The sequence below is a fragment of the Chanos chanos genome, chromosome 5 (assembly GCF_902362185.1).
Source record: "Chanos chanos chromosome 5, fChaCha1.1, whole genome shotgun sequence".
In the NCBI taxonomy this organism is placed as follows: Eukaryota; Metazoa; Chordata; class Actinopteri; order Gonorynchiformes; family Chanidae; genus Chanos; species Chanos chanos.
Window position 1 is genome coordinate 20,390,591 of NC_044499.1, and position 27,416 is coordinate 20,418,006.

General features: G+C 41.1%; 1 protein-coding gene across 1 annotated transcript; it reads left to right on the forward strand.

Moving 5' to 3' along the window:
- Positions 1-1,798: 1,798 nt before the first annotated feature.
- Positions 1,799-26,951, forward strand: LOC115812276 (collagen alpha-5(IV) chain-like). Its single transcript, XM_030774762.1, has 38 exons — positions 1,799-1,808; positions 3,818-3,915; positions 4,829-4,918; positions 5,250-5,294; positions 5,462-5,506; positions 5,631-5,693; positions 5,782-5,835; positions 8,557-8,619; positions 10,453-10,506; positions 10,936-10,971; positions 11,098-11,241; positions 12,850-12,930; positions 13,308-13,392; positions 15,188-15,357; positions 15,661-15,832; positions 16,436-16,543; positions 16,883-16,977; positions 17,182-17,332; positions 17,700-17,864; positions 17,984-18,070; positions 18,219-18,350; positions 18,664-18,762; positions 19,038-19,130; positions 19,215-19,402; positions 20,547-20,673; positions 20,815-20,895; positions 21,218-21,316; positions 21,774-21,956; positions 22,266-22,396; positions 23,176-23,248; positions 23,415-23,489; positions 24,076-24,201; positions 24,580-24,675; positions 24,766-24,975; positions 25,528-25,705; positions 25,801-25,915; positions 26,146-26,318; positions 26,858-26,951. The coding sequence occupies exons 1-38, from the start codon at positions 1,799-1,801 to the stop codon at positions 26,949-26,951; spliced, it is 4,089 nt and encodes a 1,362-aa protein (XP_030630622.1).
- Positions 26,952-27,416: the final 465 nt, after the last annotated feature.

A 27,416-nucleotide genomic window follows, 5' to 3' on the forward strand; every position in this document is an offset into this window, starting at 1 on the left:
TGAAGGACAAAAAGAAAAGTAAAACTCTTCAGTGAATTGAGTTGAATTGTACTTGATTAAAATCAAATGTTTTGGTTGAGTTCTGCTAGATTCCTTTGACTATATGTAATTCCAAATCAATGACGTCTGATACGTTAAATAATATTTTTTAAATACAATTCATCAGACCTTACAGTTGCCCACAATGTGCATTATGAAGAAACTCCCCAGTGAGGGGAAATCTACGCCACTTCCAACCACCTGACAATAACAGATTAAAACACTGCGCCCAGGGCCTTTGTATTTTAGACTTAGTATAATAAAAATTGATATAAAAATATACACAGAGCCGCAAAAGTGACAGCATCATTACAGAGATTCAAAGGTCTTAATAGTGTAACAATATTTTTTCTTTTTCTCTTGTGTATCCTAACTACAAGGCTAAAGCTCTGTTTCTTCCATGCATTTTTGGAAAACAAAATCTTTGTACCAGACTTGAAAGTTACTCTGCTAAGCTTACTCTCCAGTTATACAGTGGTGCAGAACTTGAGCAAAACTCACCAGAGAGAGATGGCACTCCATGTCATCCACAAACTTGACAGTCTCATAGCTCCCCTTGCATTAATGAGTAACCTTCACCCCTTTCACACTTTGGGTATAAAAGTCTCTCCTCACATAAACACTGTAAATATAATATATCACGAACTTACTACAGAGGAAGAGAGCAAAAAATGTGTTTTTTCCAAATAATAAAATAAAAAGGTTTGATAGCAGCTGGCACAACAGCCAAAGTCTTGGCTAAATACAGGTGGGGCACAATTAATCGGCTGTTTATTACAGTAGGACTACAAAGAACGCCCCCAAAACAAGTCTTAGCACTTAAACTTGACTTGTAAAATACCAAGCTGTTTCAGGGTACTGTTTGAAAGACGTAGATCAGTCTTATTCTAAATAGTTTGTCTAAAATTGCTCTCAAACAAAAACTGATGCAACTCACGTACAGTAAACACGCAACAAAAACGAAAAACAACTTATTTAGAAGCTAAAAGACAGTTTTATCAGTTCTTACCCGATTTCGCGTGCTCCCTTGGCGAGTTCAAAGTACCACAACCGAAGCATCACTCAACCTCCGGTGCATCTTAGGCATTGTGAATGACAATGCGTGAAGAGGCTTAGCCTTGGTCGGTAGTTAACTGAATAAGTCGTGGACCTCCCTTCACTATTGATACGATTCACAACTTTTTTTTATAACGAGCTGTCCCAGTAATTTGTCAACTTCTATCCTACCGCGTGGGTTGGATGTGTCCACGTCTGAACGTACTGTAAACATCTCTCTCAGGCCAGGCACGAATGTGACCGACGTTTGACTCTTGTCAGTAAGGGATGGGTTCACACAAATCGAGGATGCATTCACACAAGAAACACGAGACCTTGACGTCTGCCTAACTCCGTAAATCTCAAAATTTAATTGTATAGCTGATTGTGTATGCGTCTTAAGGTAAAGGATCTTGATGCTGACGCTGAAGACTTGCAGGACACAATTCTACGCTAGAAGATGAAGGCTGTTGTGCTTAGTATTGTCCTGAATCTAATGCTTTTTTGTTACGTGAATGCAAAGCAGGTAAGTAGGCACGAAGATTTTTACAGCTGTACATAGAGCACATAAATTAACGGTGCTTCTCTCGTTCAAAAGCTAACAATAAATTTGGAAGAGCTCAATTATATCGATAAGTTTTTACAGCCTGTCGACTGTGATTGACATTCATTTGTTCAAGGGTCGATAACAGGGTTTTTGCAGGTGCTGAGGTTACGTGCGCCCATGAAGAACGGTCAGAGCAAAACTCTTCAAACAACCTTTGAGCCCCAAGTAGTCTATGATGTTACAAAATCAAGTCCTTGGCGATTTGTCTTGAGTGTTGCTGTGCACATGTTTTAATTGCCATGTAACTGGAGAAGAAAGCACGCTTTAAATGTGCCAAAACTTGCTAAAATGTTCCAATATTAAAGAGATTTATTGGACCGCGTTTTTCACGTTTTTCGTCGCAATTTGTATGTAGATATTTTCGGCATACACTTGTGATTGTTCAGCTTATAGTTCATTACCATATTCTCATGTGTTGTTTTGCCCAGTCTTGAAAATTATACTTGTTGACTGTTCCAACATATACCTGTTGTATGTTTTTTTTTAAATATTCATTTTAATATTATCGTGTGACTGTGACCTTTTATGTGCTGCACTGACATGCATGCTTCAGGTTTTGGGTGCAAGTGAGAAAGTCAGCTATTAGATAGTACAGTTACATTGATAAAACAGTTAATCAGGTTGATTGGCTACAGGATTCAGCACTATGGTAATCTTGCCTTTGGATAACATGTGCACTTACTTTGTTGAAGTACATTTGAAGTGAATGCAATGTTAAAGCAGTGTTGCCCAGACATAGAAATACTATTTCCTTGCAGACTGGTGAAAAATCTGTGCATTGACTGAAACAGCATTAGGAGTGCTACTTTATAATAAGCATTGTTCAAACATAATATAATGCAGCTTTTTCAATCATATTATGGGAAAGCACTATTCATGTACAACAGTAGTACATTCTGCACAAAAATCCTTTTCAAAGGTTACTTCAAGCACAGATTTGTACATCACACCCAAGTGTACTTTGTGGTAATATAGGCAAGACATAGAGGTGATATATTCTTCTGAATCATGTGTTTCTGATATTCACATATTTCTAAAATTGTTCTTAAAGATCAAATACAATATGTAGAGAATAAAGCAGAAAGTGAACTTTGTATCTGAAGCATACCACTTAGACCTAAAGTATATTTAAAAGTCTTGCATGTGTAAACAATATATACTATGACTTGAGATCAGTGCAGTCAGTAGGCAATTTGTTGGTGGGATGAGGGGGGATGACATCCCCCTTGTTAGCAAAATGACCAAAATGGATCACCCTTGTTAACCTGCCATCCCCCTAGTTACTCTATAGAGTACTGTCAGTGACCATTGGGCCATCCCCCCTGTTAAAAAATTACAAATCAACTACTGAGTACAGTGCTGTATATATTATTGTATAGGTCTGTTTATGGTGTATGAAAAAGTTTAATGTTGTTATATTGGCAGTGATTAATCTTGGCCCAATCTTTACTGGGTGAACAAATGTGACAATCAGAGACCTCACAGGCCTGACTGAAAACTTGCCTAACGGTTTTGGAATAAGCATTCAGAATTTTTCAGAAACATTTTTGGGATATCTTTCTTAATTTATCTTAATTTGTGACTTTGCTTCTGAAATGCCAGTGCTTTAATGGTCTCTAAAAATTGTTAGTGTGTACGTATATGTGTGTGTATCTGTGTGTTCATCTTTGTGTGAATTTGTGCGTGTGTGTGTGTGTGTGTGTGTGTGTGTGTGTATACATCTGTTTGTATGCATGTATCCGTGTGCATGTATTCATCTGTGTGTGTGTGTGTGCATCTGTCTGTGTATGTGTGTATGTGTGTGTGTGTGTGTGTGTGTATGACAGAGAGAGAGAGAGAGAGAGAGAGAGGTGGTTGTTATACTGTATTATGTCTCACTGGGTTCTCTATTCTTTGCAGCACTAATTTTCTTTCCTTTGGGAAACTGCTGGTTATTATCTGGTGTTTTGGGCATGTCAGGATACACTTAAGATTATAGAGAGGGGATGTTTTGGGTTTGAGAGGGCTCTCCTTGGCCTTGCAGGTGCTTATCCAGCAGGAGTGGGTTTTTTTTTTGTATGCTTGCTTGAAACTGTGAAATTGTAGTTTGCCTAGTTCTCCAGTGTCCATTTGCACTGATATCTTTGTTTCTCTAAGTCCAAGTCAAAATTCACGTTTGCCCCTGCTCTGGATTCCAGGGGTGTGTGTGTACTGGAAAGTCTCGATGTCGCTGTGAAGGAATGAAAGGAAGCAAGGTAAGTAAACATTCACTGAACAGGTGTGCCCATCTTCTCCCACGTGATAGTTTACACCACAGGAGAGCATATATAATATTTATAATATGTAATACATATAATTATGTGTAAGTATATCTCCATTCAAATTCACTATGATATTGTTCTATTAACAAACCAGCATCAGTGGCAGGGAAAAAGAACAGATGGCTCTGATCAGATGCTCTTAAAAGTTAATTAATAGACTTATTGACCACTTTAAGAAAATCTCATCTTGTAGGTACACCTTGTTGTAAGAAGTTAAAAATTATGGCTCACCTGTCCCCATGTACACTTTGAGTGAGCCATGTTCTAATCCTTCATCAACAATAGAAACACTGCCTGTGAGTTTAATTATAACATGTTGTGATAAAGGACACACTGAGACCCCTAAGTGATGGCAATAACATTGAAATAGGCTCTTTGATCCTCTTATGACTACCACTACCGCAGACCACTTCTACAGATAGAACTGAACCTCAGGGTAGAACCACTGCTGGTGGCTTTAATGGCTGCCCCAGATACATTTTGATGTTCTTTTTACACTGCTTATGCTAAATGTATCTCCTGGTATGCAATTAGACATTTTAACGTCTGTAAATGACTGAAAGCCACTTGATTAGACCTGATGACCAGCATGGTCTCCCTGCCATAGCAAGATTTACTAAGTGTGGTAACAGAGACCTCTAGTGGCTATGAGTGGTAATACAATGTGGCGATGAAGGACTTTCACCAGAAACTCCCAGAAGCTCACAGGAAACCCTCTCTCTTTTTTTGCTGTAGTAATGTCATTACACTCAAAAAATATTGATCCAGGGACACTGGCGCAATTATTTACTTATTATGATGTGAAATGTGATCTGATTGGATCACCTCTTTCTGTTCTCTGTCACAGGGGGAAAAAGGATATCCAGGTGACACTGGACCTCCTGGACCAACTGGTTATGCTGGCCCTGAGGGTAATCCAGGACCACCAGGCCCCAAGGTGATCATTGCCTCGTAATATATAATGAAGAAAGTATGAGTATGTCAGTTAGTTTACTGCATAATACCTTTGGGTGGAACACACTGCACTTGACTCCCTTCATAGTCCATTCTACTGATGGGCTATAGCCCCGCTACAAATTGTAATGATCCACTTAATATTAGTGGTGTAATGAAATGTGAGGTATATATAAAATTATACCATAGGCTTGGCGTAGTCAAAGGTTGCTACATCTGCCAAGCATTCATTTGTGACATGCGGCCATGTTTTATGGTATGGATATCATTATTGTCTAAGTGTTTATGCGTGACTTGTTCATATTTGTCCACAGGGCAGTCCAGGCCTTGCAGGACCCCCAGGACCCATAGGAGACCGGGTGAACTGAATGTTCTCTTTTGTAACCAGGGAGAGTTTGTGTGTTTGTCTGTGTGTCGATATGGTACTATTTCTGTTTGAGCGAGAGAGAGGAAGAGACAGAAAACATTTGCCATCAGATACTGCATTGCACTGGAGAAAAATCTCCCCCTTTTTTTTTTTTTAAAGGGGCCTGAAGGAATCATAGGCTTCTCAGGAGCTCAGGGATTGCCGGTAAGAGTGTGTGTGTTTGTGTGTGTGTGTGTGCGCATGCGTTTGTGTGTGTTTGTGTATGTGTGTGCACACATATGTTTCTGTCTCTAATGTTTTTACTGTCTGTCCCTGTTTCACTATGCAGGGTACCCCAGGTAACCAAGGGCCGGTAGGACTGCCTGGAAACCCTGGGTGTAATGGAACAGAGGTAATGAAACTTTTTCAGATCCTGTTTACTTCATTTATACATTTATCATTACACCACATGGCTCAGTTACCTATCTCTCTGTCCACAGGGGGACGAGGGCTTTCCTGGATTACCAGGCCTCCCTGGTCCTAATGGACAAAGAGTAAGTGAAACATTTGTCGCTTGGCAGGAGCTGTTTGTCAGAGAAATACATGATGCAATACAAAAGACTTACATATTATGCTCTGAATACATTATATATTCATGAATATAAATGATCTACAATATGTACAATAAATTGATTGCAAATGTGCATTGTGAATTTCGTCTGTCATGTAAGGATGTCCATAGTCCTTAGAAAACCCACAATATAAGAGGAGTAAATGGTGTATTTCAGGTGCATGAATTCTTTCTTCCTTTCTTCAAGTTTCTTCATTGACCTCATGCTGTTTAATCCAGTGCAAATCAAAATGACACATACATTTTAAACATCTTTGCTATTGCTAACATTTTGCAGGGTCCACCTGGACCTCAAGGGCAAAAGGTATGCATGTTTTCTTTTTTCACCATCATTATTATCTTCGTCATAAACTGTCACTCTCATCTTAAACATGATTATTATTGAGCCAGGGTCATGCTTAATATTGAAATGTACAAATATATTTCTGTTGTACTGAGAGCAGTATAAAGAGGAGATGGGTAGAGCTGGGACATATACACACATATGTGTACACATATATATTTATGTATATATATGAGAAAGCTCTCTCCTGTGTCCTGTGTTGTTAGGGAGAATCCCCACCACAAATACCTGGGTCTAAAGGAATTCGTGGATTACCTGGAAATGATGGTCCTCCGGTAGTTCATACAACGCAAACACACACACACACACACACACACACACACACACACACACACACACACACTTGTCCTGTCGAATACACATGAAAGACTTAACTTTTGTCTTACTGTACAGGGACCACAGGGTATCACTGGGCGTGTTGGAGCTCCAGGACCACGAGGGAATAGCGGCAGTGATGTGAGTCTGCAGCACAGACAGCCTGGTGACGTACTGATTCAATTCAGAGTCACTGGGATAAAAGTCACTTATGATGAAATTTCGTTTTAATATTCTATCCAGTCTCATGTCCTATCGACTGTGAACTGAATGCTTGTTGATTGATTTTGAGTGTATTTTGTCTCAGCTGTGTTGTTTCTTACCACAGGGGTTGACTGGCCCTCCTGGTGCTCCAGGACCAAAGGTGATTTATTTTTACATTTATACAAACCACATTAAGGCACTGAATCAACAATCTGTAATACTGTCTCTCTCTCTGCTTCATTGTGTGTGTGTACATGTGCACGTGCACGTGCATGTACACGTGCATGTGTGTGTGTGTGTGTTTTCCATACAGGGTCAAGAGGGACGTGGTTTTGTCAGTCCAGGTCTTCAAGGTGAAAAGGCAAGCCTCCTCTGACTGTAAACCTCTCATTGCTCCTCAGTGCAGTTTACTAACTACTTGTATCTACTAAGCTGTACTTATATTCAAGGCTTACAGGCCCACTTAGATGTATTTATTTATTATGGATAGCAAGCCATGACCCAAATTCTCCTCTCACATGTCAAGGCGCTTTTGGAACGAACAGTTCTAGGGACTCATTGAGAGGAACTACCCACTGGGGCGCTCCCCCAAAAATTACATACCTTCAAGGGCTTTTTTTCTGTTTGCATTCACACTGCCAGTAGGAACGCTGAAGTGACGTAAGCCGGCCAACAGTTGGTATAGCGATTTCACTGCTGTGCAACATACAACAACAACGTTTTGCAGGGATTTTTAATAGCGGCGGTTGCAATCAACATACACTTGCATCTGGACCAATCACCTTAGGCTTACATCACTCATGGTTCCTCTTGTGCTGGGAGAGTACCTACCCTGAAGTAAGAGCTAAAAAAGTCCCTCAAAACAGCGTTCTAAGACCTATGATCGTCCTCAGTTCCTCAGTGCGGACACACAAAAAAGGGGGTACTTCCTCCAACAGCTCTAAGAATTATGAAAAAGTTCCTCCAGTCCAAAAGCGCCTACTGTTTATTGCAATGTTTACCCTCTATTAGTTAACCAGTGTTGCTACACTCTTTTTTCATTGCTGTTATGTAGGAAAGAGCTTTGCATGTATGTAAATTTCTTTTCAAAATGATATTAAGTTTGTTTTATAATTTAGGGTCACCCTGGACCCCCAGGCATTCCAGGTCCAAGGGGTACAAAGCTGTTTGCCAGACTCGGTCAGCATGTGAAGGTGTGGCAAAAAATTCTCTCCCTCTGATGTTCTTATAATACGGTTTAGATGCTAAGGTCTGCAGTTTAGATACTAATCAAATCAAATATGGGACAATGGTTAAACTCCAAATTATGGTCTTGTAGGAACAGGTATGTCCACCAAGCCCTGATGTCTGTTTAGAATTATGGAATGGTATATTTGTGTGTTGAAAAATGGTAAATGTTACTGTGTCATGCTGACCTTCAGACTGTCTCTCTACAGGGTGACAAGGGAGATGAAGGCAATAAAGGTTGTCCCGGAAACCCGGTGAATATTTCCTTACAATATGCCCATCATAGCTCACAGTCAAGCTGTAGTCTGTGTTCTGCCTCTTATGAGATGTGTGTGTTAGACAGGTAGAAACACAATAGTGTCTCTAAATTTCTACAGTAGCTTCACTGACATTATGTCAATCATTTGTAGGGTATTTTCCCTCAGTTTATCATTTCTTTACTAACTCTATCACAAGACAAAATTGAATAAGATATCTCCATAGATCTATTCCTGATTCATCTGTCCTCAATTTGATTTATTTGTCTGTTTAATGTTCTATGTTTTTTGGTCACAGGGGCTTCCTGGCTACTCCACCCAGAAAGGCCAAAAGGGTGACAAAGGTGAAATTGGCCCTGAGGTAAAGTGAACTAGTTTAACAGTACATTAGCTTCTTGTGTCTCTCTGCTTAACGATAGCTGACAACTGTTTATGTGATGTGTGAAGTGTGGTTGGGTGTTTGGTAGATTACAGATCACGCCCCGGTTCTCTCTCTCTCTCCCCCTCTGCTGGTCATTTTTATTTTGGTTTGTATATTCACTGCCCAGTTTCCATTGGTTCACGATGTTAGTGAATCATTAGTTGCACCTAATTAAGTTAATCTATTCTTGTTCTCCGTTTGCATAAACACTCCCAGTTTTGGTCTGTTGCTTTGTGTTGAAGTTACCTGATTTCTGTGTTGGTTATCCTGAAGTGTGTGAGTTTTGGGAAGTCCTTTGTTAAGCCTAAATTAAGTTTTAAATAAATTCAGTTTTTCTGCATATACTTCCAGCATATCTCAAGTTTGTGACACTGATGTGAGATTTGATGAAGATAAATGGTATGGTTACAATATGGAGTCATGATACAGTGAATATTGTGGGTGTGTGTATCAAATGCTATATTGTCAATATGCTGTTCTATAATTGGGTTTCAGGGGAATGATGGGAAAACTGGAGACAGAGGATCATCAGGATATAGGGTAAACAGTGTTTGCAACCCATCACCTCAGTTCAGTTTAAAAAAAAAAAAGAGAAATTGTTTCTGGTAAACCTGTCTTTGTGTGTTTTGTATATATAAAAGTGTGTGTACTGACTTATGTATCTGTGGACAAATCCAATAGGGACAAAAAGGAGATCCTGGAATCCCTGGATTTCCTCTGACTGGTATAGAAGGAGCCAAGGTCAGGACTAACTACAGAAATAAACCTGTGTCCTGTTCACTGTATAGCAAATATGAACACTGAATGTGTTAACCTACACTTTAAGACTTCATTTAAGACATTAGTTTCTTTTACATTGTAGTCATGAATAACTCATACCCAGGAAGTGTTACACCACATTACATCAAATTCTGTTTTCCCAAGGGACTGAAAGGTGAATGGGGTGCCACTGGTCCTCCAGGGGAGGTAAGTGAGTTGAATTGTTAGGAATGACAGGCTAAAGACCCAACCGCAGACCCAATAAGGTAAACCAAGTTAAAAAAAAAAACTGCGGTCACAATCCTAGGTCAAAGCCAGTAGTCCACAGAGCAAACAAGTCCAAATTGTTACGCAAAAACAGGACAAAAACAAAGTTCAGTCAGGGTCAAAGCCAGTGGTCCACAGAGCAAACAAATCCAAATCAAGCAAAAACATGTCGAGGTTAACGCAGTCAGAATTTCAGATGGCAAACTCACGCAGACACAATCTCACAAAAGAACAGGTACAAACACAGGACTTAAATACACAGAACAATTAAAAGCCGAGACAGGCTATTGGAGGAAAACAGGGGGTAATGATTCAGGAAATAATGGTGATCAGGTTGGGGTCAGGAACAAGAGCCCACAAGAACAAACAGAAGCACATGGCAATACCAAACAGAAACAGAAGCACTTGGCATGACAATTCACAGAATGGCCAGCAGGGCGGCCAAAAGACACAGCCCTGGCAGGAGCACTACACAAATTTTTCAGAATTGATGTTTAGAATTGTTGTTGAAAAACAACTGAGATTCTTCACAAATATTTATTTACTTGCAAACTGTTTAGCCTAATATTAAGTAGTTCTCTCACTGCCTAAAGTAGACTAATTTATTTTTAGTATTCATTTGGACAGATCGAATCTTGAGTGGAAATTATTTTCCAATATCTTAAATCAGTGTCAAACAGAAAGGGACTCTGGATTGATATCTATGATATTTGTGATTTCTTCAGGTGATCGGTTGTCCTCCAAAAGGAAGACAGGGACCACCTGGCTCTCCAGGGTCCCCTGGTCCCACTGGCCCTCCAGGTCTGTATAAAATATGGTGTGTGTATATAATGGGTATCATACACTCAGTGCACACTCACTTATGCTTCGGTGTGTGTGAACTACATAGGGGTGCTGATCACATACCTGTATTGAAGGCTCTTTTGCCAGTCTGTTGTTCAAAAGACAAAGATGATATTTTACTGGAAAATGAACATTCCTTCAAAAAGAAACCTGCTCATAAATGTATGTTAAGGTAAGCAATAGAAACCATTTGCATCTTTAGAGAATTTGGGATTGGATAAAAAAATATTTTAACATCTGTAGGTTTTTGTTGTGTTTTTTTTCCCCACAAGTACTACCTTGTGAGCAGCTTGTCAGTTAAAATATGAGGGTGTATACAGTGCTATGTACCCCTCCCCATTCAGTTTTCTTCTCTGTACAAAATATCATCGTGGTACTTTTTCTTAGGTGTGCCAGGTTTTCAAGGACCTCCGGGACTTCAAGGTAACAGTGGAGATGACACTTCAACTCTCACCTAGCATCCAAACACTGAGTTAACAGACAGCATTCCAAGCACAATCTTATAAACCATGCACAAGTGATTACTCTCTCTCCACCTTTCCCCCTCAGCTGAGAGCTCTTCCATCGCAGGACTTCCTGGCCCAATGGGCCTTCCAGGTCTCAGAGGAGTCAAAGGAGAAAAGGGAGACTCAGCACCATACCGTGTGGGACCCCCTGGTGGAGATGGATATCGAGGACCAACTGGACCGCCTGGTGATCCCGGGCTGCCTGGACCATTAGAGTTCACCATAGGTTTTGAAACTGAAAACATTGTTTTTTTCACCAACAATTTCTCATCTGTGAAATGTGTTACAAAGAAAGCCTTGTCTGTGTTTGATTGGCCTTTTTTTTTCAATCTGTTTCTGGTGATATTTTATAGTTTGTGTCACAACATATATATAGTTAAGCCCAAAATTATTCATACCCATGCCAAATTTGGATTTATAGCGAATTTTTGTTTGATCAATAGGTTTCATCTGGCTGGAAATGACATAAACAAGTGACAAAAGACAGTAAGGTATTGTGTCAGAGATGTTAATTTTAACTATTAACTATTTTAACTAATTTGAACTATTTCTATGGGTTTTTTACATTTTAACTGAAAATGCCATGTCCAAAATTATTCATACCCCTTGGAATTGTCGCAAGTTTTTGAGAAAATGCAAGCTTCTATACCGTTCCAAATGGTCCTGGTAATTTCTACCATGTTCAAGAGCATTCTAATCAACTGTAAATTTAGAACAGCTCATGCATTAGTTCTCTAGTCAATTACTAGTCAATGGCAAATCATGGCTAAAACCAAAGAGCTTAGTGAGGACCTCCAGTTGCACATTGTGGCTGCTCACAAGATGGGGAAAGGCTAAAAAGCCATATCCAAGTGTTTTCAAGTACCAGTGGCCACAGTGCAAAGCATAATCTAAAAGTATAAGGAGTTCCACACTCTGAAAAATCTCAAAGGGCGGTGGTAGGAGGCCAAAAGTGACTCCTGTGCTGGCAAGAATGGCAGCGTGAGAGGCCAAGAAGAATCCAAGGATCACCACCAAGGCCATCCTGATGAATCTGAGCAATTCTGGTACCAACATCTCAAGGCAGACACTTCTGCGGACACCGCACGAAGCTGGATTCCATGGATGCCGACCAAGGAGGACTCCACTTCTCCAAGACAGAAACGAAAAAAAGCTTTTGGTCATGAGTTCTGTAATCGGATGACCAAAAGCCTTCTTCTTTGTCCAGGTGAGCTTCTGCAAAGGCTGGGCGAGCCTTTGTGTGCCTATCTTTGAGAAGTGGAGTCCTCCTTGGTTGATGTCCATGGAGACCAGCCTCGTGCATTGTCGGCAGAAGTGTCTGCCCTGTCAATTTACAGTTGATTAGAATGCTCTCAAACATGGCAGAAATTACCGGGACCATTTGGAATGGTATAGAAGCTTGTATTTTCTCAAAAATTTGCGACAATTCCGAGGGGTATGAATAATTTTGGACGTGACATTTTTAGTTAAAATATAAAAAAAATAGAAATTGTTAAAATTGATCATTAACATCTCTGGCACAATGCCTTATGGTCTTTTGTCACTTGTTTATGTCATTCCCATCCAGATGAAACCTATTGATCAAATAAAAATTCACTATAAATCCAAATTTGGCATGGGTATGAATAATTTTGGGCTTAACTGCATAAATACAGTATATATATATATATATATATATATATATATATACATACATAGTCTGTCTTTGTGAAGCGTGGATTTTTGCAGAATTATGGACTGAGCAGATTAACTGACAGTAGAGGCAGTTGCACTGTAAGGCTATGGTATCTCTTAGCTGACCTTGTCTCTCTTGGCATTTCGTATCGAAGGGCCTCCAGGACTGCCTGGACAGAGGGGCATTGTAGGTCCACAGGGAGTAACAGGCCTACAGGGATCAAAAGGTGTGTACTGTCTTTGTCCTTTATTATGGTGTTTCTCAATCCTGCTCTTGGGGGACCCCTGCTCTGCACGTTTTCCATCGTTCCCTGCTCTACCTACCTGTCTGAACTCATCAGTGGCACTTTTGATTGGCTGAGCACACCTGATTTAATCAAGAGCATGTAAATCATACTAATTAGCTGTGTTCAGAGCAAGGATAGATGGAAGATATGCAGAGCAGGGGTCCCCCATGAGTAGAATTGAGAAACGCTGCTTTATTAGACTGCTTGGAGATGTCAGTTCTAGTATGCTTAAGTTATGAACAGACTGCAGTTGGGTCTCCTGTATATATTTCTATTTTTAAATGTAGGTCAGAAGGGTGAGGCTTGTTATGACTGCTCTCTGTCTGGGTCTGGACCACCTGGATTACCTGGACCTACTGGCCCTCCTGGTCGCCCAGGTAAAATCTCTTTAGATTTTGAAAGCAGTGATGGAATTAGAGTTGGTAATACAAACCAAGCATGACATAGTAGCTAATAAAAATAAGCATCGTACACACAATTACTGATGCGTTCAGAAAAGATGTGCTTAAAAAAATCTGTTTTTTCACTATGTTTATGTAAAATTTACATCTCAAGAATATCACAAAAGGATTTCCTTTTTTCCCCTCACAAGTGCTGGTAGAGAACTTTCAAGAATGTTTGTGTGTGTGTGTGTGTGTGTGTGTGTGTGTGTGTCCATGTACTTCTTTAGGTGTGAATGCACCACCTGGGCCTAAGGGAGATCGAGGGCCTGAAGGCGTTTGGGGTCCACAGGGTCCTCCGGTAAAGTCAACATGTTTCAGCACGCAATTTTGATGTCAATACAGACAATTTTTTTATATTGTCATACTTGTTTAATTTTAGATTTATACCACCGATGTTATTATGTTGTCTGTTATGGAACTTGTGATGTAAGTGGTTATACAGTTTGTAATAAGCAGAGGTGTGGACACGAGCGACCTGACTTGGACTTGAGTCAGAATCCAGTCACAATTTTGATGATTTCAGCTTTGACTCGACAAACTTAAAAATGACTTGCAACTCGACGTTGACTTTAATACCAGTGACTCTAGACTTCACTTGGACTTTCCCTCTTTGACTTGTAATGACTTGACATATTTCACAGGTAAAACTATTAAATTTATTCATCCTATCAAAAGATGTATAGTTATTTACTGATATTCTTGCCCACACGGGACTTCAGAACACCGATGACATTGCATGCGCAGCAGAAAGAGAGGCATTGGTGCGCAGGTAAGAAAATGAGACATCGGATTATTGCATTCGGTTTCAAAGACTATGCTGTTGTAAACAGCAAATGGATGCCAATATGTAAAATATGCTGGACCAGAATTACAGATGGTGAAGCAACAACGTCCAACTTTGTTCGACACTTAAGGCTGCACAAAGACTGGTAAATTAAGTATAATTATCTGTGTAGTTATCTTTGGTGAGCCATGGCTTAAGTTAGCAAGATAAGAGCTAGTATGGGTCTACCTAGCTCTAGCTAGACTATCAACCTAAAAACAATGAGCTCTTGACACACTGGTAGCACAATCTTTTCTTAACAAATTGGTTTCAATATCTACGTTTAATCCAGTGCTTCCCTGGAGCGCATTTCCAGCCACAGTGGCATCATTCTACGTCCTCATCGTGCACAAACGTCTGACACACTTCTGTCCAATTGGATTTTTTGTAAATGTAATGGTTCATCCTGAGTTACCGGTATGCTTACCCTGAAATCCATACTGTAAAACCAACTCACCTCACTCAATCATTCACCCACTCACCCACATGCACTTCACTCGCTCCTTCACTCACACAGGCAAAATGCAAGAGCATTAAATTAGTCAAAGAGTGCACAATGACTTGTTTAGGACTTGAAACATAAGGTTAAGCACTTGGACTTTACTCTGGACTTGGTAGTCCTTGACTTGGGACATGCTTGGGACTTCTGTGTTGACTTGGTACTTGACTCAGGACTTCATCATTAGGACTTGAGACTTACTTGTTACTTGCCAGAAAATGTCTTTGTCCCACCTCTGGTAATAAGTGTTTGTTCCCTGTATTAGCTATCAAAGTATATGCAGTATCAGTGCTTTTAGATCTTTGTCAGTGAGTTAATGAGCTTATGGTCTGTTTGTGTGCCCAAATTATTAGTGTTTTGTTTTTCCTCTTCATTCTGTTAACTACAGGGTCTTCCTGGGGCCCCAGGTAATCAGGGCCTCCCAGGACCAAAAGGTGATGGAAGTGGTTCCTATGGGCATGGGGTAAAAGGGGAGAAGGGATATCCTGGGCTCCCGGGCAAACCAGGGCAATATGGTCTCCCAGGCTCCCCAGGGCGTCCTGGGTCAACGGGTCAGCCCGGACCCAAAGGGGATTCAGTGAGTGAGATTATAATACACAAATATTTAACCAACTCATTCTGCTGTGATGGTTATACATTTATTAATTATGTAAATTATTATTATATGAAGACACCACAGTTACAATTTGTCTTAATGTAAGATTAATACATGCCACATTGAACTTCATGTTGTATTCCATTAGATAAAAACATATCCTACCCTCTCCCACTACAGAAAATACATCTGTAAACCTACAGCAATAATTTTGGCTGCTGCAGAGAATATTTCAAAATGAATATACTTTCTTTGTAAGGGATCCTTTAACATTTTTTTTGTCAGTATCGGAGCTCTAGTTTGAAGGGAGATCGAGGCTTTCCTGGGCCCCCAGGGCCCCAGGGAAACCCTGGGCCAGTGGGACCCCTGGGGTCACCAGGTTTAGGCCCACAAGGACCTCCTGGAGAGAAGGGTAGCCATGGAGTGCCAGGTCTTCCAGGACCTCCTGGAATCCCAGGTAAGACATGCACAAACACTGGTAAGCTCACTTACAGTATGTTAAAAGAGAGTGGCAAGGAAACAAACAAAGAAACTTGAGCCTCTAACCTCCAACCATCACCTTCACTGTTCTCTAGTGAGGGTCCTAAATTGTTGCTTTCGTTAAGGTCAGAAAGGTGAGCCAAGCAGAGTGGAAAGCAGTGTTGGAGATCCAGGCCCGAAAGGACAAAGGGGTCATCCAGGGCCATCCGGCCCCCCAGGTGAACACTTGGATGGAATAAAAACATCAATACAGTAGGGTACACTTAGAGCACTAATCTAAAAATTGGACTGGACTTTCACCACTTATGCTACATTTCTCTCTGTTTCCTAAAGTTATTTAATTAAAAACTTAACTATAACTATAGAGTAATTCTTTTAGATATATAAAACAAATAGGTATAAATAATTTTGAGCAAATATTAAATGTTGAGTAACCAGGTATCAAGGTTTTGTCTCCTGACATGAATTGCTTGAAGCTGTTTAGCCTTATGGCACAGGGTTGAGATGAGTCCACTAAAATATTCAGTACAGTGGGTTGAGTGTGTAGATTCAACATTAACACTGAAGACCACGTTTACAGGGAGACCTGGATTATCTGGTTTACCTGGAACACCTGGTTTACCTGGTCAAAAAGGGGAAACAGGAGGATTCCTTGCTGTGGGAGCTACAGGACCACCTGGAATGAAAGGTGAGAATGGCTCCAGCTTTACTGATATTACTAATAAAATCCATACTTCCATATACATTTTTAAAATTCTACATATGATTTAATATGAAAGCAATGAGACTTTGTGGATTGGTGACATAGTTTGGACATGACAGGGAAGTTGGCTGTTGACCTTTTGTGGGAAAGAGCTGTGAGATGTTTGGATAAAGAAAAATGTTCAAGTCGCCCCAGATAAGAGTGTCAGCAAAATAAAAAGCAATGAAAGGCAAATAAAAATTGGGCATCTTTAGGATCTTTTACTGTTGAAGCTGTGTGTTTTTTGTAAACATGATGTTAGAGCAGGGATTTCTGTCTCTCAAGGGGATAAAGGCCGGCCTGGACTTAAAGGTGAGCCTGGGATTGGCTTTAGCGGCCAACCTGGACTCCCTGGGCCACCAGGGCCACCAGGGCCAAAGGTAAGGACAGCCTAATCATCTTGTGTCTGTACAGAGCACTCTTGCATCCTGCATTCAGTAGCACAGTGGTTGGTATGGCAAATGCAAAGGCATTTTAAATGATACTAGCTGTTAAGAATGTAAGTCATACGACTGCACTTTGCATCATTGTATCAATGTGACCATCCTGTGAATGATTTTAAATTATCTGTAACATTTCATCAGGGTGATGTTGGATATGGGTCCCCTGGACGTGAGGGTCCTCCAGGATTCCCTGGTGAACCTGGAAGTCCTGGTCCGCTTGGAGAACCAGGACCTCCAGGTTTACCCGGACCCCCAGGACCAAAGGGACTCCCGGGGAGACATGGTCTAAAAGGTATATAAACACAAACAAATGTATAAACAAACATAGCCATATATAACGAGGACCAGGCATCATGGTATCATTTGATCCCAGGTGAAAAGGGTGTGCCAGGTTACCAGGGTCCTGCAGGTCTATCAGGAGACTGTAAAGGAGGTTTAATTGGATCTGTGGGTCCACCAGGAGCAGGAGGCCCGACTGGACCCAGAGGTATGGTAATTTAATTCCTCCAACTGGAACTACCCTAACAGTCTTCTTTAGATCTTGGACAACCAGCAAATTACAGTTTTCTCTTCAACTTTGCTCTCGATAAGTGTGTTATCCGGTGGGTATAATTTCTCTTCTCCCTCTGTATGTCCTCCTATGTCTCTCTCTTTCTTAGGATCAGGAGGTCAGAAGGGCTTAAAGGGAGAACCAGGAGCTCCAGGTTTTGGACTTCCTGGCCCTGTTGGGGAAAGAGGCCCTCCTGGACCTACAGTACCAGGAAAACAGGGCCTGCCTGGACCAAAGGGCTTCAAAGGAAGGGATGGACAACCTGGACCTCCAGGTGCTGTACTAGTTACTGGTGATATGTTTCCTAACAAACCCTAGAGACTAGCCACAGCTTAGGGAAGTTAATGACATGAAAGCTTGTTTTTGTCATGGACTGTCATGTTAAACTGATAGGTGTCAGGGGAGAACCAGGACCACCAGGGAGATCTGAGCATGGACCAGATGGTCTGCCCGGACCAGCTGGAAGCCCTGGTCCAAAAGGTAAGATGCTGGCCGGTGCATGCATGCACATGCTCACACGTGCACACACGCACGCATGTCTACACAACCATACACACACACATCCACGTAACCACACACACACCCACACACAATGAAATGGGGGACAGACATTTTTGTGTCCTGACAGGATCTCCAGGAGCTGAAGGCTCTCGAGGTCCCCCAGGCCTCCAAGGGATACCTGGAGATCCTGGCTACCCAGGTGTCCCAGGTCATGTAATTCAACCACCAAGAGGATGTCCAGGAGAACCTGGATTTACTGGTGAGCTTTAACAATGGTGAAACAAGTAGTTATGGATGTATTTAGTATCATATATTAGTGTTGTGCCTCTTTTACAAATTCCAGTCTTTCAGTACATAAAAGTAATTTCACTGTGCTTGTTAAAAAAAATAGATGATAATGGGGAAAAATAAAAAAGTACTTGTTCAACACTAACACATCACCTTTGTGATGGGTCATTCTCACAAAGGTCAGTGGCTCTTGTCTTGTCTCTTATAATGTCAGTGAATGACTGGGAATATACCTTTTAGTAATTCATTCTGTTGGTGTTCATGGATGTCGTGGTTTATAATAGGTCTGCCTGGTATTCCTGGCAATAAGGGAGAACCTGGTCCCCCTGGACCAAGAGGACCTGATGGGAACGATGGAGTGCCAGGACATTCTGGACCACTAGGTATTTTGTCATTGTATATTGTGTTAATATTTATAAGTGTGTGATGGTATAACTTGGACATATGTGCTAAGAACAGAATGTTCAGTATAACTGGTTGGCCGATCCATGAGCTGTTTGAATTTTTATTTGTCTGATCATATTGACCTTTGCCTCTGGCCTGAGTGCCTCCTAATCACGGTTTATAGCAGGGATTGTGTTTGGTGAAGTTGCCGTCTACTCGAACCTTATACTGAGGAGCATTATGAGTATGTGAATGAGTGTTGCTGATTCTACAGGCCCACCTGGAGATCCTGGTGCTTATAGCTACCTCCCTGGTATAGCAGGCCCAGCAGGTCCTAGAGGTGATCCAGGACACATAGGTTTTCCTGGTAAGGGACCAAGTTAAACGTCCAAAAACTCAATTTTTATTTGAAATACCTTTTGAGGATAATCTCTATTGCTTTGATTTTAAGTTGATGCTGATACATCATTTAATGATATACTGGATCCTGATAATTCAGGAGCGAAAGGTACAAAAGGACCGTCAGGTTGGGCTGGATTTGCTGGTCCTGTAGGATCACCAGGGGTACAAGGACCTAAGGGACTGAAAGGAGACCCAGGTACGGGTTCCCGAGGACTCCCTGGTCCACCTGGTCGAAAGGTAAACATGTACACAGTCACTAAATACACTAGATAAATTATGTTCCATTCTTTTAACAAGGGGCCCTCCTCAAAAGAAAGATAGGATAGGATACTGTTGTAGCTGGTGGCTGTATATTTAATCAAAAACTAAAAAAAAGTATAAAACAAAAGAAAGGAAGAAAGAAAACATAACAAAAAAGCTTCGGCTCTGGATCTTTTCCGCTTTCTCTCTTAACTGAAATTACTAATTACCTGCAAGCTCACAAGTCTTTTCAGTGCACAGTGGTCATCTGTGTTCAGGTGAGTGAGACTTGAGCATGCCTCCTTCATTACCTGAGAGGTGCAGCACTCATTTTTCTAGTCCACAAGTGATGTAGTTATTGTTGGGCATCAATGTTTTTAAAGTGTTGAAAATAATAAACAGGCACGACGATGACTTAAGGTAGCTTTTTGTCTTTATTGAGTAAAAGGTAGCTTATACAGCAAAAGTAGAGAGGTCATCAGAGGCACCCAGACAGAGTCTTGATGGTGGAAGACTGAGTCTTGATGGTGGAAGACTAACAACAAGGTCTCACACACACACAGATATACCCGTGCAGCCAAGGGCCTTCGACCTTGATGCTCATAGATAATGAGAGTGCTCTAAAACTGTGGGGCAGGTGTGTGAGAGCTTGGTTGATAAACCAGTGTTTGAGTGAGAGAAGTGTAACACAAGATGAAAAGTATGTCTACACATTCCATTCACATTCACTTAACAAAATATATACCTGTGATCGTATTTTACCACTACACCTCACTAAGAGACCAAAGAGGTCTGGTGGCAGTCAAAGTATTCAGCTAGGCCCCACATTATGTCACATGACATAGCACACACAGAAGCAGGTGTGCCCCTAAGAACAACAACTACGAATCTTTATTGTTTAAACTTATGACTTTTTTTTGGTTCAATTTAAGATTCAAGAATTAAATACAAAATAAGTGTGTCCAATTCCTTTTTCAAGGTATTATTTCAATTTATGGACAAATTTGTGATGAGTAACGTGAGATTGAGAAGTTCTTATGGATAAAGTGTAAAAAATCTTCAACTTTTCATCAGTCTATAAATGTCACAGAACAGACACAACGTCTCCATCTGTATTTGTTTGTATGTTATGTAACTGCAGGGTGAGCCAGGATCTAAAGGAAGCCCTGCACGCAAAGGAGAGAAGGGGGATCTTGGATTTCCAGGGCGTCCGGGTAGCTATGGTCCATCGGGATCAGCAGGAAACCCTGGAAATTCTGGCTTGCCAGGTTTTATGTCTTATACTGTCTGTGCTAAAAACCTCTCTATGTATATTATTAAAGCTCTCTGCAGTTATTGTCCAGCTTTCATGACCTTTCATGAGCTCTTGTACATCACGTTTGATGTTCATGTTCTTTATGTTTATTTAGGACCTGTGGGACCACCTGGAGAGCCAGGTTCTTATAGGTCCACTGGACCTCCAGGACCCCCTGGCCCAGTTGGACCACGGGGTATGTCTGGAGTTACAGTAATATGTTGCTCCAAGAAAGTCCTTTTTGAAATGTTACCGTGTACCAAAAACATCAGCATCCACCATTTCTTTTGTTTGTAAACATAAGAATTTATCCTACACTTCAGAATGTTTAACTCATGCACTTATATATAAATTTTATAAAAATAAAGCTAACCTAGCAATGAAAACTGTATTGGAGAGTGCTGCACTATGTTTTCTGCTGCTCTGAAAAGTCTGTGGTAAGATGGTTTACTGCATTTTCTGCGGGGTCCAGTGACCTGATCTGTGTTTCTTTGGCCAACATGTGTCTACTGTCTTAGGCCCCACTGGTCCTGCTGGCCTCTCAGGACCCCCAGGTCTCAGAGGAGAGCCAGGAGGGGATGGATTCCGTGGGCCACCTGGAGAGAAGGGAGAAACTGGTAAACTTGTGCTTTTAAACAAACCTGTCTTGCACCTAAATGTGGTTACAATATTTAATATCCTATTATATTTCATTTAATTTTTAAGCTGCATCACAGGTTTTTAATGATACTGTCTGAACACCATGACAGGATTAAAAAAGAAAAAAAAATATCAATGTTTCATCAGAGTTGTTTTCTATGCTCTCAGTATAGTGTTTAAAACTACTTGTGTGTAACATTCTGTTGTGAGATGTATGAGATGGATTCATATGTATCTTTTTTGTTTTCAGCAATAGTAGAAGGCATATCCGGCAGGCCAGGATTTAAAGGAGATCAAGGTGATGTATTTGCTCATGACATTACATGCAGAAAATTTGCACTTCACACTGACATCATAATAGGGCTATTCAGTGGGCCATGATCAATTTTTTTTTGTTTTGTTTTGTTCTGTTTTATGTCCATGTTATGTGGTCAGGTCCAGAGGGAGATCCAGGGATTCCTGGCCTCTCAGTTCCTGGGAGTCCTTGCTTTCCTGGAGAGAAGGGACCCCCTGGAGTAGTGGGAAATCCAGGTCTCAGGGGTCATCCAGGTAGGAAAGGAGATTGTCTTCAAGGACCTAAAGGAGATCCAGGTTTGCCTGGCAGAGCAGGAGCTCCAGGTGAGGCTGGATTATATTATATCTTAGTACTGTATGTGTACGATGCATGTATTTTTATATATTATACTGTGTAAAACTGTATTTTTGATGCATTCCTTAGATCATTAAAAAAGATACTGATTTTCTTTGTATTTATAATTCTGTTGTCTGTACACTTTTTTTCTCGCGCCCATCTTTCCTCCCTGCTATGGGCAATATCACTCAAATGCTTTCTTCACTCTTCATCTTTGATGATTTTTTTCAGAGAAGAGGACTTAAAATAAGAAAAAAAACAGTCAAGAACTCACCAGACATCTTGTTAAATTACAGGGCCACAGGGTCCTCGTGGTCCTCCAGGAGATTCAGTTCAATGGTGTAAAGGACAGCCAGGGGACAGGGGGCCAGAAGGTCCAACAGGTCCAGGGGGACCCACAGGTGATCCTGGAAGTTCAGGCGGACCAGTGAGTTGTCATAATATTTTTGAGCAGAGCAGTGGTGTGTGTGTGTGTGTGGGTGTGTTAGTTAGTTAGTTAAAACTCTTCATTGATGGCTGCTTGTACTGCCAGTGTCTGACTGTGTGATTATTGTAAGACATGTTCCGTGTTAGGCCCAAGGGCCACTTTTGGAAAATAATGAGTCTGGGGCCTGTTGCTACAATTACATGGTAATTGTAGATTTTTTTTTTCCTTTTTGCCCGCTTTATTATCCAAGAGACTTCAGTTGCTTGGAGGATTTGATTGTTTGGGCATGTTTGGCAGGAGTTTTCGTGAAAAAAAGCTAACTTGCTGATTTCCCACAGGGAATAGTGACTGTGGTGAAATGGAAATGGCATGGAAGTCTGAGGGAAAGACCAAAACTAGAGTTAACTGCTTTTGAAAGCATACGTTGCCACTGCATTAATACAACAGATGTAAACATAAGGGTCTTAGTAAAGCAGTGGCTATTAGGACACCTTTGATGGTGTTTCCTTTATTATTACCTGTAGTATCTTGTGAAATCTCAAATGTAATATCCTGTTAGTATCCAGTGAAATTTAGTTGGGGAAATTTACCTTTTGGAGCACTGAGAAGGATGAGGATAATAGTTTTTTCTTGCCTCTTTAATTTTGAACTTGGGAACCACAAAAAAGGGAAAAGTTTATGAAACTGGAGTGCCCCAAGTGCACAGATTTGGCCCTACATTAAAAATAAAACAATTCATTCCAAATTCATGTGGTGGATTTTTTTAAAAAAAATTTTAGGGTGCACCAGGCAGACCTGGAGATCCAGGGCCAAAAGGAGACCCTGGTCCAACTGGACCCCCAGGATTAGTTGGTAAGCCCTGTATTGCTCACATCGAGTCACCTTAGACTTTTCTTACTTATGTTCACAAAAAGCAAGTGCTCATTTGCAGGATTTCAGCTGTTTTAATGTTGCATTCTGGTCTTTTAAAGGCTTTTAGGTGCAATATTGAGAACTTTTTCGTTTTTTCTTTCTGAAGGTGAGCCCGGAGATCCAAACTACAGTCCCGGCCCTAAAGGCCAACCTGGACCCAAAGGACTCCCAGGACCACCAGGTCACTACTCATAACCTGGACACAAACATTGAGCATTACTTAAACACATTGTTTTCATTTATTTTCAGTTTTGTTTCTTAGAGAAAACGAGTACAGTGCATCGAGCTTTGGACTGAATTTTAAGTTAGGCTTGGGGTTAGGATTAGAAGTCGTAATTCAGTCTGTGATTCAGTTTTCATACAGAGCAGCACAAAGAAATTTACAGAATTAAGTGAAATTCCATGGAAGAGCTGAGAGAGAGAGTAAGAGAAACACTCTTATAAAACCTTACCCTGCACTGCTAAGATGCCTTTTACTTCAAGCCTCCAAACAGTTGCTAGTCCTCCTGATCTTTTCCACTGACAACTGCTGTCAGTGTGAATGTGACAGCTCGACTCTGTCAGAGTGACATAGGGAAAAGTATGGCCATCTTAAGACATGGTTGCGCTGAGCAGCACTCTTAAATGCATTCATTTTAACTTTGGATTTGAGCTTTAACAGTATCAGAGTGAGCCAGCAGGGTGGAAATGGACCCTGTGCACATGCATGTCCACTCCTGTGATGCATTTCCTGGATGAAATGAATGAGCTTGTGTGTTGTGTTGTAGGTCCCAGGGGTGCCGACGCCATAAGAATTTTGCTTCGTATTCCCGGGGATCCAGGGCTGGTGGGTGACCGTGGCAATCCTGGTCCCAAAGGACATGTCGGACCACCAGGACCACCAGGACCTCCAGGTGCAGACAGAAGCTACAGGCTGCAGCTTAAATATAGCAGCCTTTCAATGATACCAGTAGTCACTAAGATGGTGGAAAGATGTTGGTTAACAGCATAGTTGCCACAAATCAAGTTTGTGTGATCTGTATATTTCGGCATGTGTTAAAGCTTTTTATAGTAACCTGCTGATATGAAATGTGTGATCTAAAACAACACTTTTATTCCAGTTAGCACATCCTCGTTTTGTCTGTATACTGATGGCTTTTGTAATGCAATGTAACCTAAGACTGTCTACCGTGTGTATTAATATATATAAATCTCATGTTTAGCTTCCAGTACAGCTTGATACAAAGCCTTAATTCTCTCTCTCTCTCTCTCTCTCTCTCTCTCTCTGAAAGGCGTTCAGGGCCCGAAGGGGCTTCCAAGACAGGCACCCCCAGGTTTGCCTGGTTTCACTGGAAGAAAAGGAGAAAAAGGTGCTCCGGGAACCCTAGGTAGAGTTCTAGCTTTTTAACCTGACTCGTAAATTTTTGGATGTGAATTAGGTCAGGAGAGTATATTAAAAGTTTGTGCTCTGTCTTTAGGACCAAACGGGTTCATAGGACCCCCAGGTCAGAGAGGCACTCCTGGCCCCCCAGGCATCATTACTTCTGGAGTGCTCAACAGTTTCTTTTTGGCCAGACACAGTCAGACAGTCCTTGTGCCCAGTTGCCCACAAGACACCACCCTGATCTACTCAGGATACTCCCTACTCTTCATCAATGCAAACGAGAGGGCTCATGGCCAGGACCTGGGTAATACACACACACACACACACACACACACGTACACACACATATACTTGTTCTTCTGTCTTTGTTCTTCTGTCTTTGTGAGGACAAATCACTGACATAGTGCATTCCCTGGCGCCATACCTTAACCTCAACCATGACAACTAAATGCCTTACCCTACCCCTTACCCTAACCCTAACCTAACTAAAACTAAGTCTTAACCCTCAAACAGCCCTTTCAAGAAGTGAGGACCAGCCAAAATGTTCTCACTTCCCAAAAATGTCCTCACTCTGTTGGTTAAAAACTTGTTCCAGTGCTCACTATATAGCAAACACAAGTACACACACACGCGCGCACACACACACACACACACACACACACAGATACACATACACTCTAACATGTAGAGGGAACAGAAAGGAAAAAGAACAGTTAGAAAATAAGTGCAAAGAAACATAGGGGCAATTGCTAGGTCCAAACTGTGTTTGACAAATGGGAGCTAGATCTTTTTGTTAGAGGTCCTCTATTCGTGACTAGCAAATTGGTGTTGTTTGAATCTGGTAACTTTGTTCTAGGCTCGCTTGGGAGCTGCTTGCCACGTTTCTCTACCATGCCCTTCCTCTTCTGTGACACGGAGAACACCTGTCGTTATGCAGCCCGCAATGACTACTCCTACTGGCTGTCTACAGGGGAGCCCCCGCCAGAAGACATGCATCCTTTTATGGGCGAAAATTTAGTCAAATACATCAGCAGGTTCAGGGTTGACTCTTGTTCCATCATACTATAACTTCTGGCCACACACACACACACACACACACACTCTTACACACATATTTTATCTCTTTCAGATGTTCAGTGTGTGAAACTACTGCAAATGTCATCGCCGTCCACAGCCAGACCACGCAAATCCCTGAGTGCCCCCACCACTGGCGGTCACTCTGGACTGGTTACTCCTTTGTCATGGTAAGAATTGGGTCTATCTGGATCAAATATAACTGCTCATGTAAAGATTCTAATACACAAATATGAGAGGCCAAGATACAAAAAAAACTCTTTCCTTTATAAAAAGCTTTACAAGCCAAAATTCCTGGGTGAAAAAAGCGTGCAGGACAGAATACTTTGATGCTGCATATATTTACTTTGTCATTCTGTTCTCTCCTGATCGTGTCCTGTCTTACTTTATTCTCTAACAGCAAACGGGTGTTGGTGCTCAGGGGTCTGGGCAGCCTCTGATCTCTCCTGGTTCTTGCCTGGAGCACTTTCATCAGGTCCCCTTCATTGAGTGCCATGGTCGAGGGACATGCAATTACTACCCAGACTCCTACAGCTACTGGCTGGCACCACTGGATCCAAGATACATGTTCAGGTGAAATACAGTTGAAAAGAGGCACTATTTAACATACTTTTTTTTAAGAGTCCAGTATACATGACAACAGCTGATGGTTGTTTTCTGGTGGAAATTTATGGTAGAAGTATCACATTTATGCAATGTCTGAAATCTTATTTGTAATTCAGTTAAATTATAAAATGAAATGATGGTGCTCTAGTTTCTTTTTTGCACTCATTGACTGCCATTTGAATGCCCAATAGCCTCAAGTAGTCACATTATGACTGCTTGTATTTGCTTCAGTTAATTATCTTGATTGGAAGGACAATGAGTCCTTGGAATGTTATTTAAAATTATTCGGATCTACAAGATATACAAATGCCACATTTTCTTAGTGAAGATAACTACGCAGCACTGAGTAATGCCAGTGTGCATGCAGCTTAATTTCTACTTAATTCTGCCTGGCATGCAAATGATCAGCAAGCCAGTCCTTCAAACCACTATTCTGACCTCATTGTTTTGTTTCCACCTCCAAAATCTACATTTACCAAAATTCCATGTTTTCCCCCCTGTGACAGGAAACCTGTGCCTCAGACAGTCAAAGGTCTGGAGATGATGAACATTATCAGCCGCTGCCGTGTCTGTATAAAACAACAGGTCAACTTTCAGTAAGGACAGGTGGCATGGAAGAATAACATTGAAGAGCTAACCAGAAAGATGCAGCCAAACAGACTGTTCCAGTGGCAATGTGGTATTGTCACATGTTTTGTTTATGGTAATCTGGTGTGTTATGTTATTTTATAAATTGGTAAATGTGTTACTGTACTATGTGCAGACCAAGGTTGAACAAGGTTGTATTTACATCTGTGTGCGACTTCACTGCGCAAGGAAGGCTCTTTCTGGAGTTTTTCTTTTTTTGTTTCCTTTTTCTAATTAGATGGTAAGATTTACTCTTTCTTTACAGTTTTTTTTAAAGCTGCTCACACACAGTTCTTAAAACAGTAGACCATTTTCTCAAAACACTTAACACAATCTCAAAAACGACCTGATCATTCTGCAGAACCAAACTGAAAACTGTTTTTGACCATATTTATATTCAGTCATATCAGTAGTTCTCACTGCAACTTACACTACATT

Coding starts and splice junctions, on each gene's coding strand:
- LOC115812276 (XM_030774762.1), top strand. Junction 4,919..5,249: donor CAGGACCACCAGGCCCCAAG/GTGATCATTGCC, acceptor ATTTGTCCACAG/GGCAGTCCAGGCCTTGCAGG. Junction 16,544..16,882: donor AGGACCACCTGGAATGAAAG/GTGAGAATGGCT, acceptor CTGTCTCTCAAG/GGGATAAAGGCCGGCCTGGA.